A 20,463-nucleotide genomic window follows, 5' to 3' on the forward strand; every position below is an offset into this window, starting at 1 on the left:
TGAAATGCCCTTTCTCATACATATTCAAGTCTGTGTGACATGCACTGTTTAACTCCTCTATCTCAGAGCCTGGAAGTCATTTGTAAGTCATGTGGGCAAATACTTGCACTTGAAAATGAAGAAAATAAAATTTATATAAATTGGTCAGGTGCACAAATTCCCTCTTCATCTTATAATCAAAATTTAGCAAAAGTCTAGGATGTTACTTGCTCTAGAATAAAAATATTTTTGAAGCTTAGGTCTCCTGAGTCTAAAAGGCCACAGCAATTTTTATGTTTAGTTTTGATAAAATAATACAAGAGAAATTTATCATCTTTAAGTGTATAGTTTGGTAGTATCAAATATATTCACTTCATTGTGCAAACAGTTTCATTTTGCAAAACTGAATCTGACTATTAAACAGGCTGTCAGTGAGCATAGGTAGAATAGAGATTGTGTAGGATATGACTAAGTAAAGGAATCATAATGTACATATGCCTTGTCTATAAAGAAACTGAAAAGTTTACTTTCAAGAGTTGAGAGTAAAGATTTTTTTCTCCTGAAAGCTACTGTGGGGAAAATGATGATTGACATTATAAAGGGTTGACTACTAGTGAGGAAGATATCAAATTGTGCCGCAACATGTTGGTCATTTTTACTTTCTTCCACAAGTATGCATTTTTTAAAGCTAGGTTTTATTTCAAAAGTAGTATTTCCTTGGAAATCTATTTTAAAATAGTGATAGAAATAGTTATACTCTTATTTTATTACAAAATTTTATTTAATCTAAAAAGTCAAATATAAAGTGAATATTTTAGAAATTTATTTTTCTTTTGGCAGTACTCGGGCTTTATACTTTATACTTGCTAGATGCTCTACTACTTGAGCCACAACCCCTACCTTCTGAATAGTGCCCGGCCTGGACCCTGACCTTCCTGTGAGCTGTGATGACAGGCGGACAGGGTGCCATCATGCTCAGCTTTTCATTGGTTGAGATGAGGTTTTGTAAACTCTTTTTTGCCAAGGCTTGCCTCAAGCAGATTCTCTCCATCTCCGCCTCCCAAGGATTACAGGTGTGAACCACCACACCTAACTCTGAGACTTTTTTTTTTTTTTTTTTTACTGGATTCTCTGTAAAAGTTCTTTTTGAATAATGTCATATTTTAGAACAAGGGTAAAGTGGTTCATAAGTTCTTCTCCAGAGCCAGTTTGCCTGGTTTCAAATCCTAAATCCCTCTTCGGTAGTGTTATGAACTTGAAATTATGTAGTCTTTCTGTCCCATACATGTCTTATCCAAATATCAGGAGATGAGGCTTTCTACCTATCAAGACCCATGTGAGGATAAATTGAATAAGAAGTATTTAGCATGTAACTAGTGCTAAATTTTAACTTTTATCTATTATTAGTTTTATATGCATTTTTTTCTTTGTTGGTTGTGGGGCCTGAACTCTGGGCCTGGGTGCTGTGCCTCAGCTCTTCAGCTCAAAGCGAGCACTCTACCATTTGAACCACAGTGCCACTTCCTATTATTAATTTTATTATAGCTAATGTAATGTTTGTATTCTGAATAATCTACTACACTTCTGACAATACCAGTTTATTTTTATTCTTCTTTTTGTTTGAGCTATGTAAGGCCTTCCTTTCCCCTGACCCTTCCCGGTATTTTTCATACATTCGGGCAAATAATAGGTGAACTTCTGTTGAATGAATGAATGAGTGAGACCTGTAATTTTTTTTAAGGATTATGGAATGCATTTCATTACAATAGCACTGAATAATAGTCTCTCTTTCAAACACTAAGGATAAAGTGGGCCAGATTTTCAGGCTGATACGTTCAGGCTCATTTTAAAAATAGTTCATTAGAGCTTGTTGGATATGAAGAGAATGTCAGTGGATCTTTAGAGGTGGCCAGAAGGATGGACAAAATCACAGGAAAGAGCCTGGACAGCACTGCGTGCATCTGCACTTCTTACAAGGGCCTGGGCTTCACACTCTGGGATAAACTGGAGGTAGCTAAAAAAGCCATTGGGATGAGAAGACATTATTATTTCCACAGGGCTCCCACTGCGTGATCTTGGGCCATTTTTTTTTTCTCCTTAAGGTTTAGTTTTGCCACTTGTGAAAATGAGAGGATTGTGCCTAAAGTGCATTTCTCTATGAAGAACCTGACTAGCTCCATGTTGCTAAACTCAGGTGCACCTGGGAACGTATGGTATGACTCTGCCAGGACAGTGCCAGTTCTCCTCATAGGCTGCCAGAATCGTCACGAGCACCTCTTCTGGTGAACAATATCTTCCCCGAATTGGTGCCAGCTGGAAAATTGTGGAATGGAATGTAGCACCTGGGTTTGGATTTGGAAATCACAAGTGTATTGCCTTGAGATACAAGGATGTTTCTGCTGAGCCATGATGGTGAGTGGGCTGATAATACCAGCCATGGCCGCTTGTACTTGGACCAGGAAAGAGGTTCAGGTCTCCTTTCCTAATGAAAGCAGGATGTGGGGAGAATTCATTTATTTCTTTGTAGCAAATGCTCTATGAGCTGTGTACCCACTGGTCATGCAGTATTAGAAGCAGAATCAACACATCAATCAAAAGTAAATAAAACTCCATTATACTTCTGTAGCTCAGCCATTGTTTACATCCTTGATCTCAAAAGCACGATAATGGAAATCAAGTCCTGGTTTCTGTGCCTTGTATCGTTTAGGGTCTTTGCTTGATTGAAGTCTTTAATTTGGAGTACATTGCCTTTCTTACTGTAAGGAGGCAACATTGTGGAATGGAATGGGAGCATGGTCTGCTTCTCATTTTGTTGGATTTTATTTTGTTTGTTTATTTACTTACTGTGCTAGCAATCTGATCGAGGGCCTAGTACAGCTAGGTGAGTGTTCTATCACTAAGCTACATCCAAAGCTCTTTTCCATTTTGATTTTGTTTTTCTTTGAGACAGGATCTAGTTATGAAGCCCAGGCTGGCCTCAAACTTGCTGTCTTCCCACCTCAGCCTCCCAAGTGCCACCATGCTAGTAGATCTGGAACCAATCAAGTATTTCCTCCCTCTGGATTTATTCCTTGTAATAAAATAAACAAAAGGTCTCTAAGCAAAAATTTCTCTTTGGAAGAATGAGAAAATGTTATGTTAAATTTTCATGTTATCATAAAATATATAAGCACTTCAATAACGGTAGTATGTTGATTTGTATCTAAAGTAACACCCGAAGTAGTGGTGCTGTAGCTCTGTGGTAGAATGCTTCCCTAGTGTGACAAGGCCCTACCTATGATCCTCATCATTGTCACCCTACACTACTAAAACAGTATAGCAAGATGGAGAACTTCCCATTAGAATACGTGATCATGTTTTTGTATGTGTTCAAGCTGGTCATGGGATAGATAGACCTGGGCAAGGGTCCTACTGTAACAGTATTTTGTTCATATCTAGATGGGGAAGGAGAGAAAGAGAGAAGAAATTGGTTTGTACAGTTAATAGGAAAGTCCCAAGAGGGGGTGGGGTAGGGGGGGTGGAGGGTGTAACTGAGGAGGAGGTGGGAGGGAAGGGATGGTAGGGGCAAAACAAAGGAGGAAGCAACAATGCTGGCTAAGAAATGTATTCATTCCTTTGTTCATGTAACTGTAACCCCTTTGTACAGTATTTTCACAATAAAAACTTAACTAAAAATGTGAAAAAAAATCCGAAGATTTTTAGTAAGCTAATTAGAAACTCAGGTAACCAATGATATAAGTTTCAGTCAGAGTCTAAAGACCACTGAACCAGCTTGATGAAGTCAAGTGGATTAGCAGATTCTCCTTTGCTCCACATTTTTGTCCTATGCAGGTTTGAATGTGGTAAATGATACCACCACATTGAGGATGGCAGTCTGCCGGTTCTTCTGAGGCTGATGTCAGTCTTATTCAAAAATGCCCTCACACACACCAAATAATGGTATTTGAGCTTAAACTCTAGGCCTCATGTTCTCACTCAAGTCTCACTCACGTTTGGCAAGAATTTCAAAAGTAAAAGAAGCTACTGCAGGGGAAAAAAGTTCCACAAGGCAGGCAGAACTTTTCTTAGTCCTTGAAGAATGTTGAGAGGGGCAAACTTAAAGTGGACAGAGACACAGGGGTGATGTCCAGGAAGCTATCTGAATGGGAGATGGAGTAGGTCACGGCTCCTGAACAGTATGGCTTGTTCACTGCACACGAACATCTGAGCATGCAAGCCAGAGCTGAATCACATCCTGTGCACCAAGCCAAGTGCCCCTGGGCAAGGCACCCGGTGGCAGGGGTGTAGAGGTGTCTTTCCTGATTGATGCAGAAACTAACAGAATTGTAATAGGGAAAGAAGGAGGGATAAGTCTGAAATAGAACGTGGTGGTCAGATCATGGAGATCTTGGATTGCAGCTAGATGGATGCAGAAGTGCATCTGAAATGTGCAGCTTTGAGCTTTGGTGGTGGTTGGTATGTGACCCTGGGCTGGAGATAAACCTGGTGCTTTCTCAATGCTAAGAGCCCTATTTCTCTTATATATAAAATTCACCTATATCCTTTGAAAATTATATTTTCCTGATCTTTCTCCAAAGCAAACTTTAGAACTGATTCACTTTGCTCTAATATGAAATCAGCTGATTTAATTTTATAAGCCAGTCATGGAAAGAGAATCTGTCCCATGACTCCAAAGCATTCTGTTCTGTAGCTCCACTATAATTACAGACAAATGCATCTAATCACCACATCACGTGTTCTTCTGAATTACAAAATTTTTTTTCTATATATGATAATCTTGTTATCTTGTGATACTGCATCATTTAATTATTCCCCAAAATAGATATCTTCAGAAAATCTGCTCTGAAAAACTGATTTGCTGTTCCCAATTACAGTCACAGCTGGAGTGTTTACTCAGAAATTAGTTATTTTCAGAGCTTTCTGATTGCTGTTTTTCTAAAGGGGTCTCATCTGCTCCCACCTCTGCTACTGAAGCCCTCCTGAAGATCACTTGGGATTTTATAAACCCCAGAAAAAGACCAAGTATCCTCAGCTATCTCTTAGCCCAAGATGCTGTCTGTCTGAGCCTGACCATCCTCTCTGATATTAACCTCCAAATGTCTAGTTATATTCAATTCAGTGACCATGTAAACATTTTCTGAGCATTTGCTCTTTGTCAAGCAGTGGAATAGTGATGGGAAATACAAAATGAGTAGAGCACAGTAATATACATCAAGAAATGTGCAGTCTCTAAACACAATCATCAAAAGAGCTGGTGCTTAATTTTTTCTTCTTCTTTAATTCAATTGCAATTGCGCATTATTTTCCCATAAAACCGGTACCATTGAGGTGAGGTGCATGGAACCTTATAGGATGATCGAGGTTGCCTGAGATGAGTGACATACACAGTCACTGAGTTTTCTTTTTTCTTTCTTTTTTTTTTTTTTGGGTCCGGTCGTGGGGCCTGAACTCTGGGCCTGGGTGCTGTCCCTCAGCTCTTCAACTCAAGGCTAGCGCTCTACCACTTGAGCCACAGCGCCACTTCCGACTTTTTTCTTTTTGCTTATGTGGTGCTGAGGAATCGAACCCAGGGCCTCATGCATGCAAGGCAAGCACTCTACCACTGAGCCATCTTTCCAGCCCCAGTCACTGAGTTTTCTCTTTCCCATCACACCCATGTGCACCTTTGTTTCTTTGTGTTTATAGACTGAGGAAGACTAAGTTAGCTTTCCTAAAATCACCCATTTCCTTGAGTTCTGGTTTTTTAAAAAAACATTTCTACCTTCATAGTGTTGTTTGTGTGTGTGTGTGAGCAGACATGCTCTGTTGTGGTTTGTATGATTTGAGATCAGTGTGAGAAGGCATTTTGATGCTTTTTCTGTCGGATTTCCAATAAACTGCCCCCTGATAGTTAAGACTTAGTTTCTTTGTTTTCTTAGTTTCTTTGTTTTTCTTTTTTTTTTTTCTGTAACATCTTTTGGCGTATCTTAAAAGAATAATTTTCTGTTGTTTGACTTCCTTTACCATGTTGTAGTTGAACACTGGTTCATTATCCTCTGATAAGATTATTTCTCCTGAATTTGTTTTTTTACACTTAGTCACATTAAAACTTCTCTGCCACTTTTCTGCCCACGTCCACATCTTCATTCCGTTTATCCCTAATCAGCTTGGCATTTTAATCCCTGGCAGTGCTGAATGCCATCTGCAGACCTGGCAGTTTCCCCGTGCCCTCTCTTCCAGATCATTTGTATGGATGTTGACTCAGATGCTGCGCAGCTTCCTCTATCCACGCAGTGCCTTCGTTGTAGTGGCTTTGATTTAACAACTTAATCAAGAATTAATGGTATCAAGAACCAGCCACAGGACACTGCATTTATGCAGACACATGCTATTTTCTTCGAGTTTTTCCTTTCTTATTCCTAAGCCAGTTATCCCCAATGGAAATGTCTCCATAATCTGAAGGGAATTTTTGTGGTCCATGAATTAGGTAATTTGCACTGAGAATCCCTTCAAGTATTTGTAAGGTCCCACCTGACTGTTGAGGTCTCATTTCTATCTCTGTTCCAGAATATCTGCCAGGCCAGGCTGTCTGACTTTCTTTCATTTCTAGTAGATCCTCTCTGAAAATTCTGTTTATTTTTGGCAGTGCTGGGGTTTGAACTCAAGCTCGTACCTGGGTAGTGCTCTACCATTTGAGCTATGCCTCCACACCTTTCTTTTGCTGTCATTATTTTCCAGTTAGGATCTTGTGCTTTTTCTGGGGCTCAGTCTCTGACCAGTATCATCCTACCCACAGCCTTCTGTGTAGCTGGGATTACAAGTGCCAACCACTACTGCTTGCCAAACTTGTTGAGATAAATTCTTCTAACTTTTCCTGAGCTGGCTTTGAGCATCATCTGCCTGTTCTTCACTTCCTAGTAGCTGTGATGATAGGCACCAGTCACTGCACTCAGTCTTAAGTTCTAATGTTTAATGTCACTTTCATGCTAAGTTTAAATTTTATCATGTCTGCAATAGTTTTTAAGTTCCTAGGTCTAATTAGTCAAACAACTAAGTTGTCAGCTGAGTGCTATGCAATCATTTTATTGGGCTTCCAAGTTCCAATAAAATAGAAAATCCTGAAGTCCAGGACTGCTACTGCCTCCCAAATGATCTTGATCCCTAATTCATTGCCTCTAGGCCCTTCGGCTTGCAGACAAAGCAGTCTCGCAGGCCCTGGGCATATCACTTCTCTTCGTAAAAATCTTTGAGAGTATTTTTAGAGATAGGAAAACTTGAATATAGACTTAATAAATCCTTTAATAAAAATGGCTAATTTTCTTCAGTGAGATAATGACATAGTACCTATATTTAAAAAGATAAATTTGCGGCAACAGAGAACATTAGCAGTTACTTCAGACTAAGGGGGGGAGAGAAATCGTTTATGCTTGGGGTAATGAAAAGTTTTGAATGTAGAAAGTGGTGATAATGAGTCAATATTGAGAATGTGCTTAATGCTATTGACTTGCACACTTGAAATTGTTAAAATATCAGGTTTTATGTATATTTTGCCCCAATAAATAAAATTTTGTGTCACTTACCAGTTAGATATTTGTTTTCTTTTGTGCCAGTACTGGGGCTTGAACTCAGAGCCTTATCCTTGTATTTGGCTTTTTTCACTCAAGGCTGAGGCTCTACCACTTGAGTCATAGCTCTACTTCCAGCTTTTTTGATGATTAATTGGAGGTAGCTATTGGAGATAAAGAGTCTCTTGGGATTTTTTTCTGCCGCAGCTGGCTTTGAACTGTGATCCTCAGATCTGCCTCCTGAGTAGCTAGAATTACAGGTTTGAACCACCAGTGCCCAGCAACCAGTTAGCGATAATAATTAAACATGGGCAGAAGAAACAAAATTGGAGATTTGCTTTAAAGTTTGCAAGCCACAATCCCAACAACAACAAAAAAAAGTGCAGGTGATAAATGAAAAGGCATAAAAAATGTTGCAATTATTGAGGATAAAAATGTCCATGATAAATTTTTTAAAAAGGAGTTGTACAAAGAGTTACAGTTTCAAAGTCAGGTTAAAAAAAAGTCCTTTGGAAGTCAACCATTAAATCCCAGACACCCAGAATGACTTTATTTATTTATTTTTTGGGGGGGTCTGGTTGTGGGGCCTGAACTCTGGGCCTGGGCGCTGTCCATAAGCTCTTCAGCTCAGGGCTAGTGCTCTACCACTTGAGCCACAGCACCACTTCCGGCTTTTATTGTTCTGCTTATGTGGTGCTGAGGAATCGAACCCAGGGCCTCATGCATGCAAGGCAAGTGCTTTACCACTTAGCCACCTTCCCAGCCCCAGAATGACTTTTGGGAACCTCAGTTCTCATTCAGCCCATTCAGAGATCTGGACCCTGATGTGCCCAGAACCTCACTTAAGTCCCCGACCTCTGCCCTGGCCTTTTAACTCTGTGTCCTAGTCATATTTTTTCTTCTGTCTCTCCTGAGCCTTCCTTGACTTCTCCAGGCAAGAAGAACTGCCCTTCCTTTGGGTCCTCGTGATTCTCTGTTCATATGTGTATAACATATACCTTGTACTACATACTTTCATTGTTTCTGTCTCTTCATTAACCTTCAAGGTAGAGGAAACTTACTTTTCCTTGAAGTTTGAGGAAATGTTCCAGGCACATCTTTCTGGGCTAGATGAAACTTTCGTTGTTTGTTGTTATTTTAGTTGTATGCTTTAGATTATTTTTTTGTAAAGAAGAGATTAAAAATTAGGAATACAGTTTGATTAGATTATGTTTTCTATGGTTGGCAACCACTAATACATCTTTATATTTCTAGCACTTTAACCACTAGCTCTCAGTAACTGTTTTTACTGACAAACTAATCTTTTATTTCTGTAGGTTGCAGAAAGCTGGCCATTCAGCTTGGGTGGTACACATGATTTTTTTTTAGAAAAGACAGTTAAACTCTGGGCATGAGGGGTTTTGTTTGTTTGTTTGGTTTCATTGTTGCAGTGCTTGTTATAGAACCAGGCTGTCCAAGTGCTCTACTACCCCTGAGCTGCTGCTCATCCCCACGGCGTGGTTTTTCAGAATGACTAATAAGCACTAAAGGCCACTGGAGTTGTGACCACTCAGTGGGAGGGTGAGCCGAAACTGGGTGAATTTTCAGTGCATGTCTTGCCAGTGGGTGGCAGCAGGTGCTCACAAACTCTCAGAGCAAGCAGCCTTGGTGTCACCCTTCCTGTGTAGGGCAGGAAGTATGAATCCCTTGCCATGTCTATTATCTGTGCCCTTAAAGATTTGAAATAGTCAAAAGAACAAGGCTGAGAGTCTAAAACTTAAGCACTTTGTTAGACCAGTGTTAGGAGTTTGCTAGGTGCTGGATTATTTTCAAAGCTTTAAGGAAGTCTTCGCCCAAATACCCGCCCCATCACTGCAGTTGCTTGTAGTTTGAGGTTTGATTTTTAGGCACATTTCCTCCATGTAGGGATAATTTATATTTCAGGCTGTTTCCAGGTCCTGAAGGTCCAGTGTAGATGGAGATAGGGAACAGATTTTCCTGTGGGAAAGGATAAGGAGGAAAAGACTTGATACTTTAGCACAGGCACATACCAAGGAAGAGAAGGGGAAGAAAGAAGGAGAAAGGGAGAGGAAGGGGGAGGGGGAAAGGCAGGGAGAGGAGGAGAGAGGTGGCTGGGCCTGTAGAAACAGACTCAGTTCTCTCAGTCCTGAGGACAGGCTCTTCTGGTTTTCTACATTGCTCTTGCACTAACTACCACTCTTAACGTCTCCAGTTAATAAGCAAGTTCTGATAATAGATCTGCTAAGTGTACAGCTCTGCAAAAGACTTGGAAATCAAAACATACAGTGATTGCAATTGTACAAGACTAAGCCAAAAATATATAACCAGACAAGACATAATCAATATATAAAATCCAAAAGATTCAGGAGAATCCGGGATTCTCACCTGCAGGTGGTAGTGGGGTCATGTCAGATTATTAGACTTTAAATGTGGTATCAGGTGCTGCTGCTATGAGCCAAGTAGAAGGAGCAGACAATGAATGTAATGAAAGTTCAGAAGAGGAGAGGCCATGTAGGCTGTAGCAACACTAAAACAGCATAAATATTTGCTGCACTTTACTAACAATGCTTCGTATTTTCAGAGCATTTTAGTTTCCAAATCATTTTACCATCACCTAATTTTCTTCTCTTCACAGCAACCTGCAAGGCCAGGTATTATTAGTCTTTTTTTTTTTTTTTTTTTTTTGTCGGTTGTGGCGCTTGAACTCTGGGCTTGGGCGCTGTCCCTGTGCTCTTCAGCTCAAGGTGAGTGCTCTACCACTTGAGCCACACCTCCACTTCTGGTTTTCTAGTGGTTTATTGGAGATAAGTGTCCCACGGACTTTCCTGCCAGGGCTGGCTTTGAACCACAATCCTCAGATCTCAGCCTCCTGAGCAGCTAGGATTACAGGCGTGAGCCACCGCCACCCGGCTCCAGGCATTCTTAAAGTGAAATATACAAAACCTTTAGTGTTTAGTGCCTAGCAGGTACTTGTGATTAACCCTTTACCCCCACCCTGGACCACCTCCTTTTTGTTTTGTGCTTGAGACAATTGCCTAAGCTAGTCTAAACTTCCTGGGTTTAAGACATCCTCCTGCCTTGGCCTCCAGAGTAGCTGGATTAATAGGCACAGTGTACTATATTCAGATTTAATCCTATTTTAAACATAAGGAAACCAAGGTTAAGAAGAGGCAGACACTTGCCCCAAGTCACATAGCTGAGAATTGAGTTCCCTGATGGCTATTTCTAGAAGTCTTTCTCCATGACCCCACAAGAGAGATGGATGCCTCCGCCTCAGCCAGCCAGCTTGCGAGTGTGGCATGGGCCCAGGACTCTCTGAAACCATGTTCCTCCGTCCCACAAGCCCCAAGCAAGTGGATGGAAAACAGGGAAGTTATTTTTTTCTTTGCATAACAAGAGTTAAATCTAGAAGCCTCTACTCAATTTTAGCAGTTAAGGGGAGATAGTTCATTACCTGGTCCATCAAGGAAGCTCTAAGCCATTAAACTCACATAGATCCTCAGCTGGTAGGCTTATTAAGAAAATGTCACAATAGGGGGAAATTGACAACACAGGCATCACAGATATTTTTAGCCAATGTTGAAGGATGTACACCTTGGGTTCTGTTTGGGCCTGTGAGCACAGGGAGGAATTTGAATTTATTTTATATGACTGCCATTCAGAAAGTCCATGCTGAGCAGCTACTGTTGCCATCTTCTAAGGGACAGTGGGGGCAAACTAAGGGAAGCAAAGTACACTGCTTAAACGCTCAGTCATTGATGAGAATGAGAATGGTACAGTCTTTCCTTGAGTGGGAAGCAGTTTCATAATTCAGTAAAAACTCTTAACTCTTTAGCCTTTGTACCAGTAGTTCTACAGTATTTATTCTGTGCATATATTTTAAATGTAAACCATTGTTACACTAACTGTAATTCCAAAAATAGGAATCTCCAAATATCAATGCCCACCAGTAAATATTGGTTAAATTACGATAGCTTTTCAAATGGAATTTTATGCAGCTGTTAAAAAAGGGAGTCCCATTGGTATGTGTAAAAAGTGTGTCACCAAGATACAAGTGGGAAAAAATCAAGGTTCAAAAATAGTTTTTCTAGTATGTTGCATTGTTATGATTGAAATTAATATGCTGTGGTTTTATCTGTGTTCTCCCCCTGGAAAAACACATTTGCAAATGATGGTGGGTGATACGTGTGAAAAGAGAGTAAGTAATAAGAGTAGAGAACATCATGTTTTATCCTTTTATGTGCCTTTGAACACTTGAAATGCTTCAAATTGCTTTTGAACACTTGACCGCTTTAAATTATATGCTATACATTTTTAAAATATATTTTTATTGTGAAAATACTGTACAGAGGGGTTACAATTACATGGGTAAGATAATGAGCACATTTCTTATCAAGCATTGTAGCCTCCTGCTTTGTTTCCCCTTCCTGTCCCTTCGTATCCTCCCCTCCCCCCGTCCTCCCCCACCAAAGTTGTAAAGTGCGTTTTTCAACATAATGACTTGTACATCTCATTGTTGCAATGGGTCCTCCTGTATCCCTGTTTTTACAATTTGTTTTTTCCTTTCCCCTCCACATATACCAACATCACATATAATGAAAGCAGGGGTTGTACCATGGGGGAGGGACATACAAGGCAACAAAGACATAATCTTATAAATATGTTAGAAACAATCGATATGCTATACTTTTTTTTATTTTTATTTTTATTTTATTTTATTTATTTATTTATTTATTTTTGGTCCGGTTGTGGGGCCTGAACTCTGGGCCTGAGCACTGTCCCTCAGCTCTTCAGCTCAAGGCCAGTGCTCTACCACTTGAGCCACAGCGCCACTTCCGGCTTTTTTCTTTTTGCTTATGTGGTGCTGAGGAATCGAACCCAGGGCCTCAGGCATGCAAGGCAAGCGCTCTACCACTGAGCCAACTTCCCAGCCCCATATACTTTTTTTTTAAAAGTCTATCTTTTTGCTTTAGATCATGCAGCCAGGACAGGGTGCAGCTAGGATTCATACCCTCGAATCAAACAGGAGGCTCCAGTGAGGGCTCTTCTCAAGTCAGTGTGATTCTTACAGTGATTCCATTTTGAAGGGCTAATCAAACTTCATCACTTTTCTAGGCTTCTACTTTTCCTCCTATCATACAGAAAAGTGACTCTAGAAGAAGGTCAATTAATATTTACCAACCTTTACTCATTCCCCCTGTTTTTGAGGAAAAGAGGTTGCCTATTGCTTGCTGAAGGTGAATCTGTGCCATTCTCCTTTCCTCTGTGGCTTCTCGCTTTTTGGTATTGATCTTCACTGGAGATCTATTCTCTTCCTCCTCTCTTCTTTTCCTTTATTTTTGTTCCTTTGTTTTCGCTCTGAATACTCTTCTTCTGTGATCTCCTTTGTAGCCAGGACTTCTTCTACCACCACAATATTAGACTAATTCCCAAATCAGTAACTTGAATCTTAGCCTTCCTCTTGCTTTTCAGACTGCCTGTTAACTGTCTTCTCTTGGGCATAATAACTTTAAATTCAACTTTAAATTCAAGTAATGTATCCCCATCTTTTCTGCAAATGCTTATCTACTTCATCTTTTCTCATTCTTGCATCTTCCACAGGGCAGGGGAAGAAAATATGTAATTTTTTTTTACAGCTGTTTGTTCTAGGTCATGTTCCTCACACACTGACACTCCAAGCTCATTTTTCATAAACATAATTGAATGTGTTTGTGATAAACATGTGAATGCATCAGGAGCAAGGGAAACTTTCCCCATCCCTGCCCAGACTCCTTGCTTACCCTTACACAGCTAAAACGATTTAAAGGCTTTTTGCTCTGATTTCTGGAAGCACAGGTTATGCCCTTCTTTTAGAGATCATGATCAAGTACTCACCACTACTTCCAGTTCCAGTTCCTTCTTCAAATGTGCTTACATTTGTCAACCTCGGTACCTTTGTAAACCTCATTACTTTTCTGTGTGTGTGTGTGTGTGTGTGTGTGTGTGTGTGTGTGTGTGTGTGTGTGTGTGTGTGTGTGTGTGTGTGTGTGTGTGTGTGTGTGTGTGTGTGTGTGTGTGTGTGTGTGTGTGTGTGACTTTATGAATATAACCTCAGTGATGCAGTGTCTAAAGGCTTTCTCAGCTCTTACTAGTTAAAATCAGGTACTGCTTCATTGTGCTCCTTCAGTCTTCTCCTCCCATTGTCTCACTTACTACATTGCTTTATCATTATTTTCCTTACTATTGAGAGAGCTCAGTCATAAGGAAATTTGCCTTTATACTAAATGCTTAGCATAGCAGGGCCTTCGTAGTATGTTTTGGTTAGTGATTAGTGATTTTCAATGCCAAATTGCACAGAATGGTTGCTATTGGGTTCCACACTGCTGTGGCCTCTGTGCCTGTGAGTGGTGGGCCAATAGGTAAGTGTGAAGTCCTCCCGGGAGTCATGTGATTTACATCCCGAGGAAACCAGAGGGCGTTGTCTGAGGAAGCTGGGGTCCCTATGGACTGATTGCTTGGTACAATTATGAGGGTGTTTCTGGGTGCATTTTGTACATCTTCTCATCCCCCTTCAATTACTGGATAGTAATTTGAATACTATCATAGTTACATTGTTTTTCACTCTGGTGTGTTACAAATGAACAACACATTTTGTATGCTTTAAAGCCTGCTAAGTAAACTTTTTATCTAGATGGAAATAACCTCAAACTACCAAATACTCCCCTTAAGGAAAGGGCTATAATTAATTCGTTCAAGGGCCACTGGGCACCTACTGCCATATTTTGTCCTAGGAGCTGAGGCAGTAAACTTCCTCTTGAGGAGCTTTGCTCTAGTACAGAAGACCTGAAGAAGACTGCAGGGTGTATGGGCCTGATGTGACTTAGAGATGGGAACTGTTGTACTTAGAGCAGTTGAGAAGGCACATCTGAGTATCTGTCTACTGTTTCAGCATTTATTTATGTTTTCAGATTCAACCATGTAGGTTTCATGCTTTAGATAGTCCTTACATACATACAGTTTCTCTTGTGGACACTAATGGTGCAATAAGGCATGAGTACACAGTTTAAGGCCTACTCATCTTTTGCTATTATATATATATATATATATATATACACACACACATATACGTAAATAATACATATGTGTATAATACATATATGTATATATGTATATATATACGATTTCTCCTCAGCATAGGATTCGCTAATGTGCGTTACCTAAAGCCTTGTTGCTTTTTTTCTTTTTTAATTTTTAGATGCTCTCTCTTCTCTACCTTCTAGGGACCCTTTTTTGCCTCTAGTAAGGGACCTTATCTGCCACAGAATCTCTTATAGGATTCTGTAGTTCTCTATTATATTGTTTTTAACACAATGAGATGTCATATGGAAATATTAGATTAAGATACACTTAATCAGACACAGTTAATTATGCATTAAATATGTGTTTATGCTGGTGTTTAGTAGCTTTTGTTTTGTTTTTTCCCCCGCTTCTAGTGAAAATCAGTTTGTCTTCATTTTGAATGCTGTTTTCTAAAATTTTTTCACAGTGCTTAACTTTGAATGATTCATTACCCAGTGTGACTTTTCACATGTCGATTAAACTGCAAGGCTTAGTTAAGGGCTATTTCAGCACATCTAATAAGGTTTCCGACTACTTGCAATAGTTAAGGCTGGTTAAGATGCAAATCATGACTTTATTTGTTTGCATATGGCAGTGTAAGGTGAGAATCATGACTGAAACTGGTGTGGTGTTCATTGAAGTGGGAGCTATGTCTACAGGCATTCCCAGATTCATTAAACAGCATTTTAAAAACATACACAGCTGTTTCCTTGCTTTAGATTGTTGTCCTGGACACCTTTCCTAGCTCCAGTAAGGTCCGTGTGCCGCAGAATCCAGGATTCTTTTGCTCTCTAGTATCACTTCCCTGTACTCCTCCTTAACACAATATGAGATGTCATAGATGGAAATATTGCTCAGAGGTATATTTACTATAGCCAAAGTTAAATTATGCGTTATGTGTGTATGCTACTGTTCAGTAGTTTTTTAATTTTTTCCTACTTCTAGAACATATAATTTTTCTTAAAAAATAAAATTACACTACCTCCCTCCTTAAATACCTGAAATCAAGGGCCAGGAACTGCACAAAATGTGCTCATTATCCAGAAGAGGCTCTGTCCCATCTGCCTGCTGTCTTGGCTCTTTTATTATAAGACTGTGGCTCAGCCAAGAGAGGTCAGTGACCTGGGCCAGGAAGCACAAACTAAGATTTCCAGCAGGACAGATTACCTTACCTTAAGGAAAAGGCATTAGGATTGCTGGGGAGTGGTGGGGGTGGAGGAGAGGCCTGAAAACAGTCTCATTAGCCAGCTTGGTCAATGGGCAGGTGCAGGAAGTGGCAGATAAACCCAGCCAAGTTCTATTCATGTACTTTAGTACCACTGCTTTAAACCTGCAAAATAAGCAAGTGAGTTGAAATACTTGGCAGCATGTGAACATGTAGATGTAGATTCTTCATTGTAGGCTTAACTCATATGATGTGTTCTGTGATCTGTTCATGTCATTTAACTTCTGGGTTTCAGTTTCTCCAGCCGTCAGATGGGCACAAACCCTGTCTCTCTCAGCTCTCATTCACAGAGTGGTGAGAAACAAAATGAGTTGAGAATGTACTTTGAAAATGCAAGGTTCATACAGAATCAGTGGAAGGTTATTATTATCATCCCTGAGATTTACCTCACAGTAGAGCTAATTTTTAAGACCAGAAGATAGTAGGAAGCATCAGAAAAACATTCTTGACAGCAATGTAGACATACCTCTACCAATGGAAGAAAGCTACCTTGCGGGACATTTACTCTAGTTCTCACTCTTTATAATCATAGACAAAGACCTACAGAATCCATCATCTGCCAAGCAGGGATAGCGCCACGTATGAGCAGAAGAGCAGTCCAAGGAATGGCACATGCTACGGCCGCCCGCCTGAGGGGCTTGCTGAGCTGTGAATGTTGATCAGGGTCTGGAAACAAGCTGATGTGAAGCTTAGTAAGGAACTGGGGCAGAGGTGGGGGGATGGACTCCAGTGATCTAGCTCCAGGATGGCCGAGTGCCTCAGAGGAGCAATTTCAGGGTGGCCAGGGACTTGGATAGGACAAATGACAACTTCCTAGAACGGGCTGTTCCAGAGTCCATAGAGAAAAGGAAATAGCCTGGCCTCATCCTGGGTAAATTGACAGGAACCAGGGTAGGAAGTATTTGTAGTGGGAAGGCTAATGCTCATAACATCATTAAGCCCCCGTAGAGCAGAAGGAAACTGGAAAAAAAAATTAGTGAGCACACATGGCGAGTCAGTTTTTACACCATGGAAGGGGAGCTGGAAGGAGTAAATAAGCCAGCAGGGGAATCAGTGCTGTGCAGTGGGCGGCCCAGGGTGTCACACACACAGTCCTACAGGTCTGGGTGAATGCCGTCTCTGTCACCAACTTGCTGGATGACCCCTCCACTGTGACATTTTTCTCCTTTGAATCTTGATTTCCTTCTTTCTAAAATGAAGAGCTGTCTCCCTATCTCCTAAATTGTTGTATTAAATGAAATGTTCTTGAAAGCAACTAACTTAAAATTCCTGGAACATGATGCCCCAAAACATTGGTTTATTCATTTATTTTGAGAAGAGACTCCCAGAAAACCTCTATTGAAATATGCCAGTTGGAAGTTTCAAGCACTGAAAAAGCAAGTTTGAGCTAGTTAATGGATACAGGAAAAAAGGCTCATTTGACAAATGAAAACCAACCCCAAAAAATGGGCAGAGAAAGAAAATCTTATGGGAAGAGGGTAGATTAGAGGCAAGGTAATGATGAATAGAAATAGATCCGATTTGCTCGCCAGGGGCTTCGATGCCTTACTGCATTAAGATGAGGCTCCTGGAGGCCCCTGACAAAGGGGGAAGCTGCATCACTCTGCTGGACTCATCCATCTCCAGAACTGTTAAACGTTACGCCCCATTATACCAGCACCCCTCCGTCTCCTCTCCTCTTATGAGTATGAAGAGGAAACCATTACCAGAAATTTCCTTAAAAACCTAAAAATCCAAGGATAGGAAAATGCTGTAAAATTAAAACAAAATAAAGGACCAAAAACTTAAGAAGACCACGTGTCAGATTAGTCTGTTCTTTACCCAGAGCAACATGAGGAAATTTCCACTTCTAGACTTGAAAAAAATGTCAAATGCTGGGGATGAGAACATAAAATCACCAAAGCTGAGAGCAAAAGGACACTGTGGATTATTTTACAGGTGGATAAATTGAGACTCAAAGAGAGGGGATTGGCTGCTGTCTTAATGGTGTCCACAGCAGACAGTGTTAGATGCCAAGTCCTTGACCCTATTCTGCGATCTAGTGTGTGGTAGCTTCTTTTTGTCAGAGTAAATGTCTGACTTCAAATACTTCTTCAAATTGAATTTGTTTTTGTGTGTTTATGTGTGTTTTCCTTTCTGCAGGGCCAAGTGCTTTCGGGGCAAAAAAGTCCTTGGAGATTATGATATCAAGGTAGAACAGGTAAGATCTGTCTGCATCATTACCATTATCTCAGGTTTCTGACCGGAAGCCTCAGTTCTGCCTAATACAACAGTGGTTGTACTGGATTCTGGGTGTTGTCTCTTTGCTTTTCCTAGAGCTTTTTTTCCCTGCGAGGTATAATTTTGAAGTGTCTTTGACTCCTCCATACCCCCCCCCTTCCCCACTCAAGTTTGAACTTGAGGCTTCATACTAGCTAGGCAGGTGCTGTACTACTCGAGTCGTGCCGCTAGTCCTCTTGATTTTTTTATTTTACAATTTTGGTGTTGGTATAAAGGAAAGTAATGTGACTCTTGTGGGCCTCTTACAGCAACAAATCCCCTGGCTGAAAAAAACCTCAGAGGACTGTATTTTTAGGACACTGTTCACATCTCTTGATTTCTGAGTAGTCATCTGTCTGCTCATAAACTGAATCTTTTCTTTTTCTTTAGCCAGTCCTGGGGCTTGAACTCAGGGCCTGGGCACTGTCCCTGAGCTTCTTTTGCTCAAAGCTAGCACTCTACCGCTTGATCCACAGCGCCACTTCTAGCCTTTTCTTTTTATGCAGTACTGAGAAATTGAACCCAGGGCTTCATGCATACTAGGCAAGCACTCTACCACTAAGCCGCACTCCCGGCCCCCTACAGTAAACTCTTGAAGGGCCCATTTTTTTTTACCTGGCTCTGCCCCTTGTTTTATGATAATAGGAGCATGGGCCCACTTGGTAGAAATGGGGTATCCGGTTTACATAATGTCTGTATTGTCTGTAATAGAAGTTGTTCCTCATTCATTACATAATGTCTGTATTGTCTGTAATAGAAGTTATTCCTCATTCATTACACAGTGTATTATGATTTACAGAATACTCTATCCATTTTAAATTGTTTCATACAGAAAATGGATAGAAATGATCCCATTCAGGAAATTGAGATCCAAGCAGGACAAGTAATTCACTTAACAGGGGCTATTCAGGGGCAGAACAGTAGTAAAAACCTACTTATTTAACCTAAAATCTAGTGCTTAAGAATTGAAATGGAGCAAGGGGGTGTTTAGCCTGGTTCACATCTCACTCTATAGAGAAGTGACACTAACCATGCTGAGCTAGGAGTGAGAAGACCCAAGTTTGCGCTTGCCTCTAACAGTGCTAAGTTTTGTTTGTCTAGAAAAGTTTAAGGGAGGCAGAGTTTCCTCCTTAGGTAAATATGGATAATCTCTCCCACCTGTCTTGTAGGATTGCTGTGATTATTATGAAATCAGCGTGTGAAAATGCTTTGAAAACGAAATAAATGTTTGGTAGTGGGGTATCTCTGGAGAACTTGGCAAAGCTGGGACTTTGGAATCACTACCCTGTGTTATTTTCCAGGCGGAGTTTTCAGAGCTCAACCTGGTGGCCCACGCCGATGGAACCTATGCTGTGGATATGCAGGTGCTCCGGAATGGCACAAAAGTTGTCCGGTAAGAGCAGAGCTGTCCTGGGGCCACTGAGTCTGTCGCTAGCTCTGGCTTGAAGAGGTAGCTTTCAAGTTGAGTATTAGAATATGATGGCACTAGCGTGCAGGATGTATGGAACGTAATAATATTTCTTGCATGGAAGTGGTAGATAAGGAAGCCTTCTACCTTCCCTGAATTCTTGGTCCAAGGGTGGAGAGCACGCTTAGAGGTCACAGGATTCCTAGGAATCCTGTCTCCTCACCCCTAGTCAGTGCTGCTCTGTGCTTTTTACCTCTCTATGCAATTCCCCAGGAACACGAGATTCCATTGTTCGTTTGTTACTTGTTTTGCTGTACTGGCCTTGGAACTCGAGGACTATCAGATGCCGGACTTAGCTTTTTTTGCTCAAGGCTGGCATTCTACCACTTAAGCTACAGCTCCACTTCCAACTTTTTTGGTAGTTCACTGGAGGTGAGAGTCTTGTGGACTTTCCTGCCTGGGCCTACTTCAGTCTGAAATGCTCAGATCTCAGGCTCCTGAGCAGTTAGGCTACTCAGGCTCAAGCCTATAATTACCTGGTGATTCTATTGCTTTTTTTTTCTTTTTTTCCCACCAGTCCTGGGGCTTGAACTCAGGGTCTGGGCACTATCCCTGAGCTTTTTTTGCTCAAGGCTAGCACGCTACCACTTGAGCCACAGTGCCACCTCTGGCTTTTTCTGTTTGTGTGATACTGAGGAATTGAACCCAGGGCTTCATGCATGCTAGGCAAGCACTCTACCACTGAGCCACATTTCTAGCTCTCTATTGCTTTTTAAAAAGTTTTCAGACATCTGATCTAATTCAGCCTTTTCTTTTATGTTGGTTTGCTTAGACTCACTCAGTGAATAGGTGGGAAGTTTTGTGCTTTGCGTGAGCACAGGACTCTTGGCCTTGTGCTCTTTCTATGTTACTCATTCCTAGGAACTCATATGTCTGATAGGAAAACCTAG

General features: G+C 40.8%; 1 protein-coding gene across 1 annotated transcript in view; it reads left to right on the forward strand.

Annotated features, from left to right (window-relative positions):
• The window catches only part of LOC138824817 (synapsin-2), a 110,591-nt gene that overhangs the window by 49,706 nt on the left and 40,422 nt on the right, over nucleotides 1-20,463 (forward strand). Inside the window, exons 2-3 of the mRNA XM_070019145.1 lie at nucleotides 17,989-18,046; nucleotides 19,407-19,498. Coding sequence (XP_069875246.1) covers nucleotides 17,989-18,046; nucleotides 19,407-19,498 — 150 coding nt within the window. The remainder of the gene's footprint in view (nucleotides 1-17,988; nucleotides 18,047-19,406; nucleotides 19,499-20,463) is intronic.

This window comes from Dipodomys merriami, unplaced genomic scaffold (genome assembly GCF_024711535.1).
Source record: "Dipodomys merriami isolate MVZ:Mamm:240054 unplaced genomic scaffold, mDipMer1.0.p SCAF_13, whole genome shotgun sequence".
NCBI lineage: Eukaryota > Metazoa > Chordata > Mammalia > Rodentia > Heteromyidae > Dipodomys > Dipodomys merriami.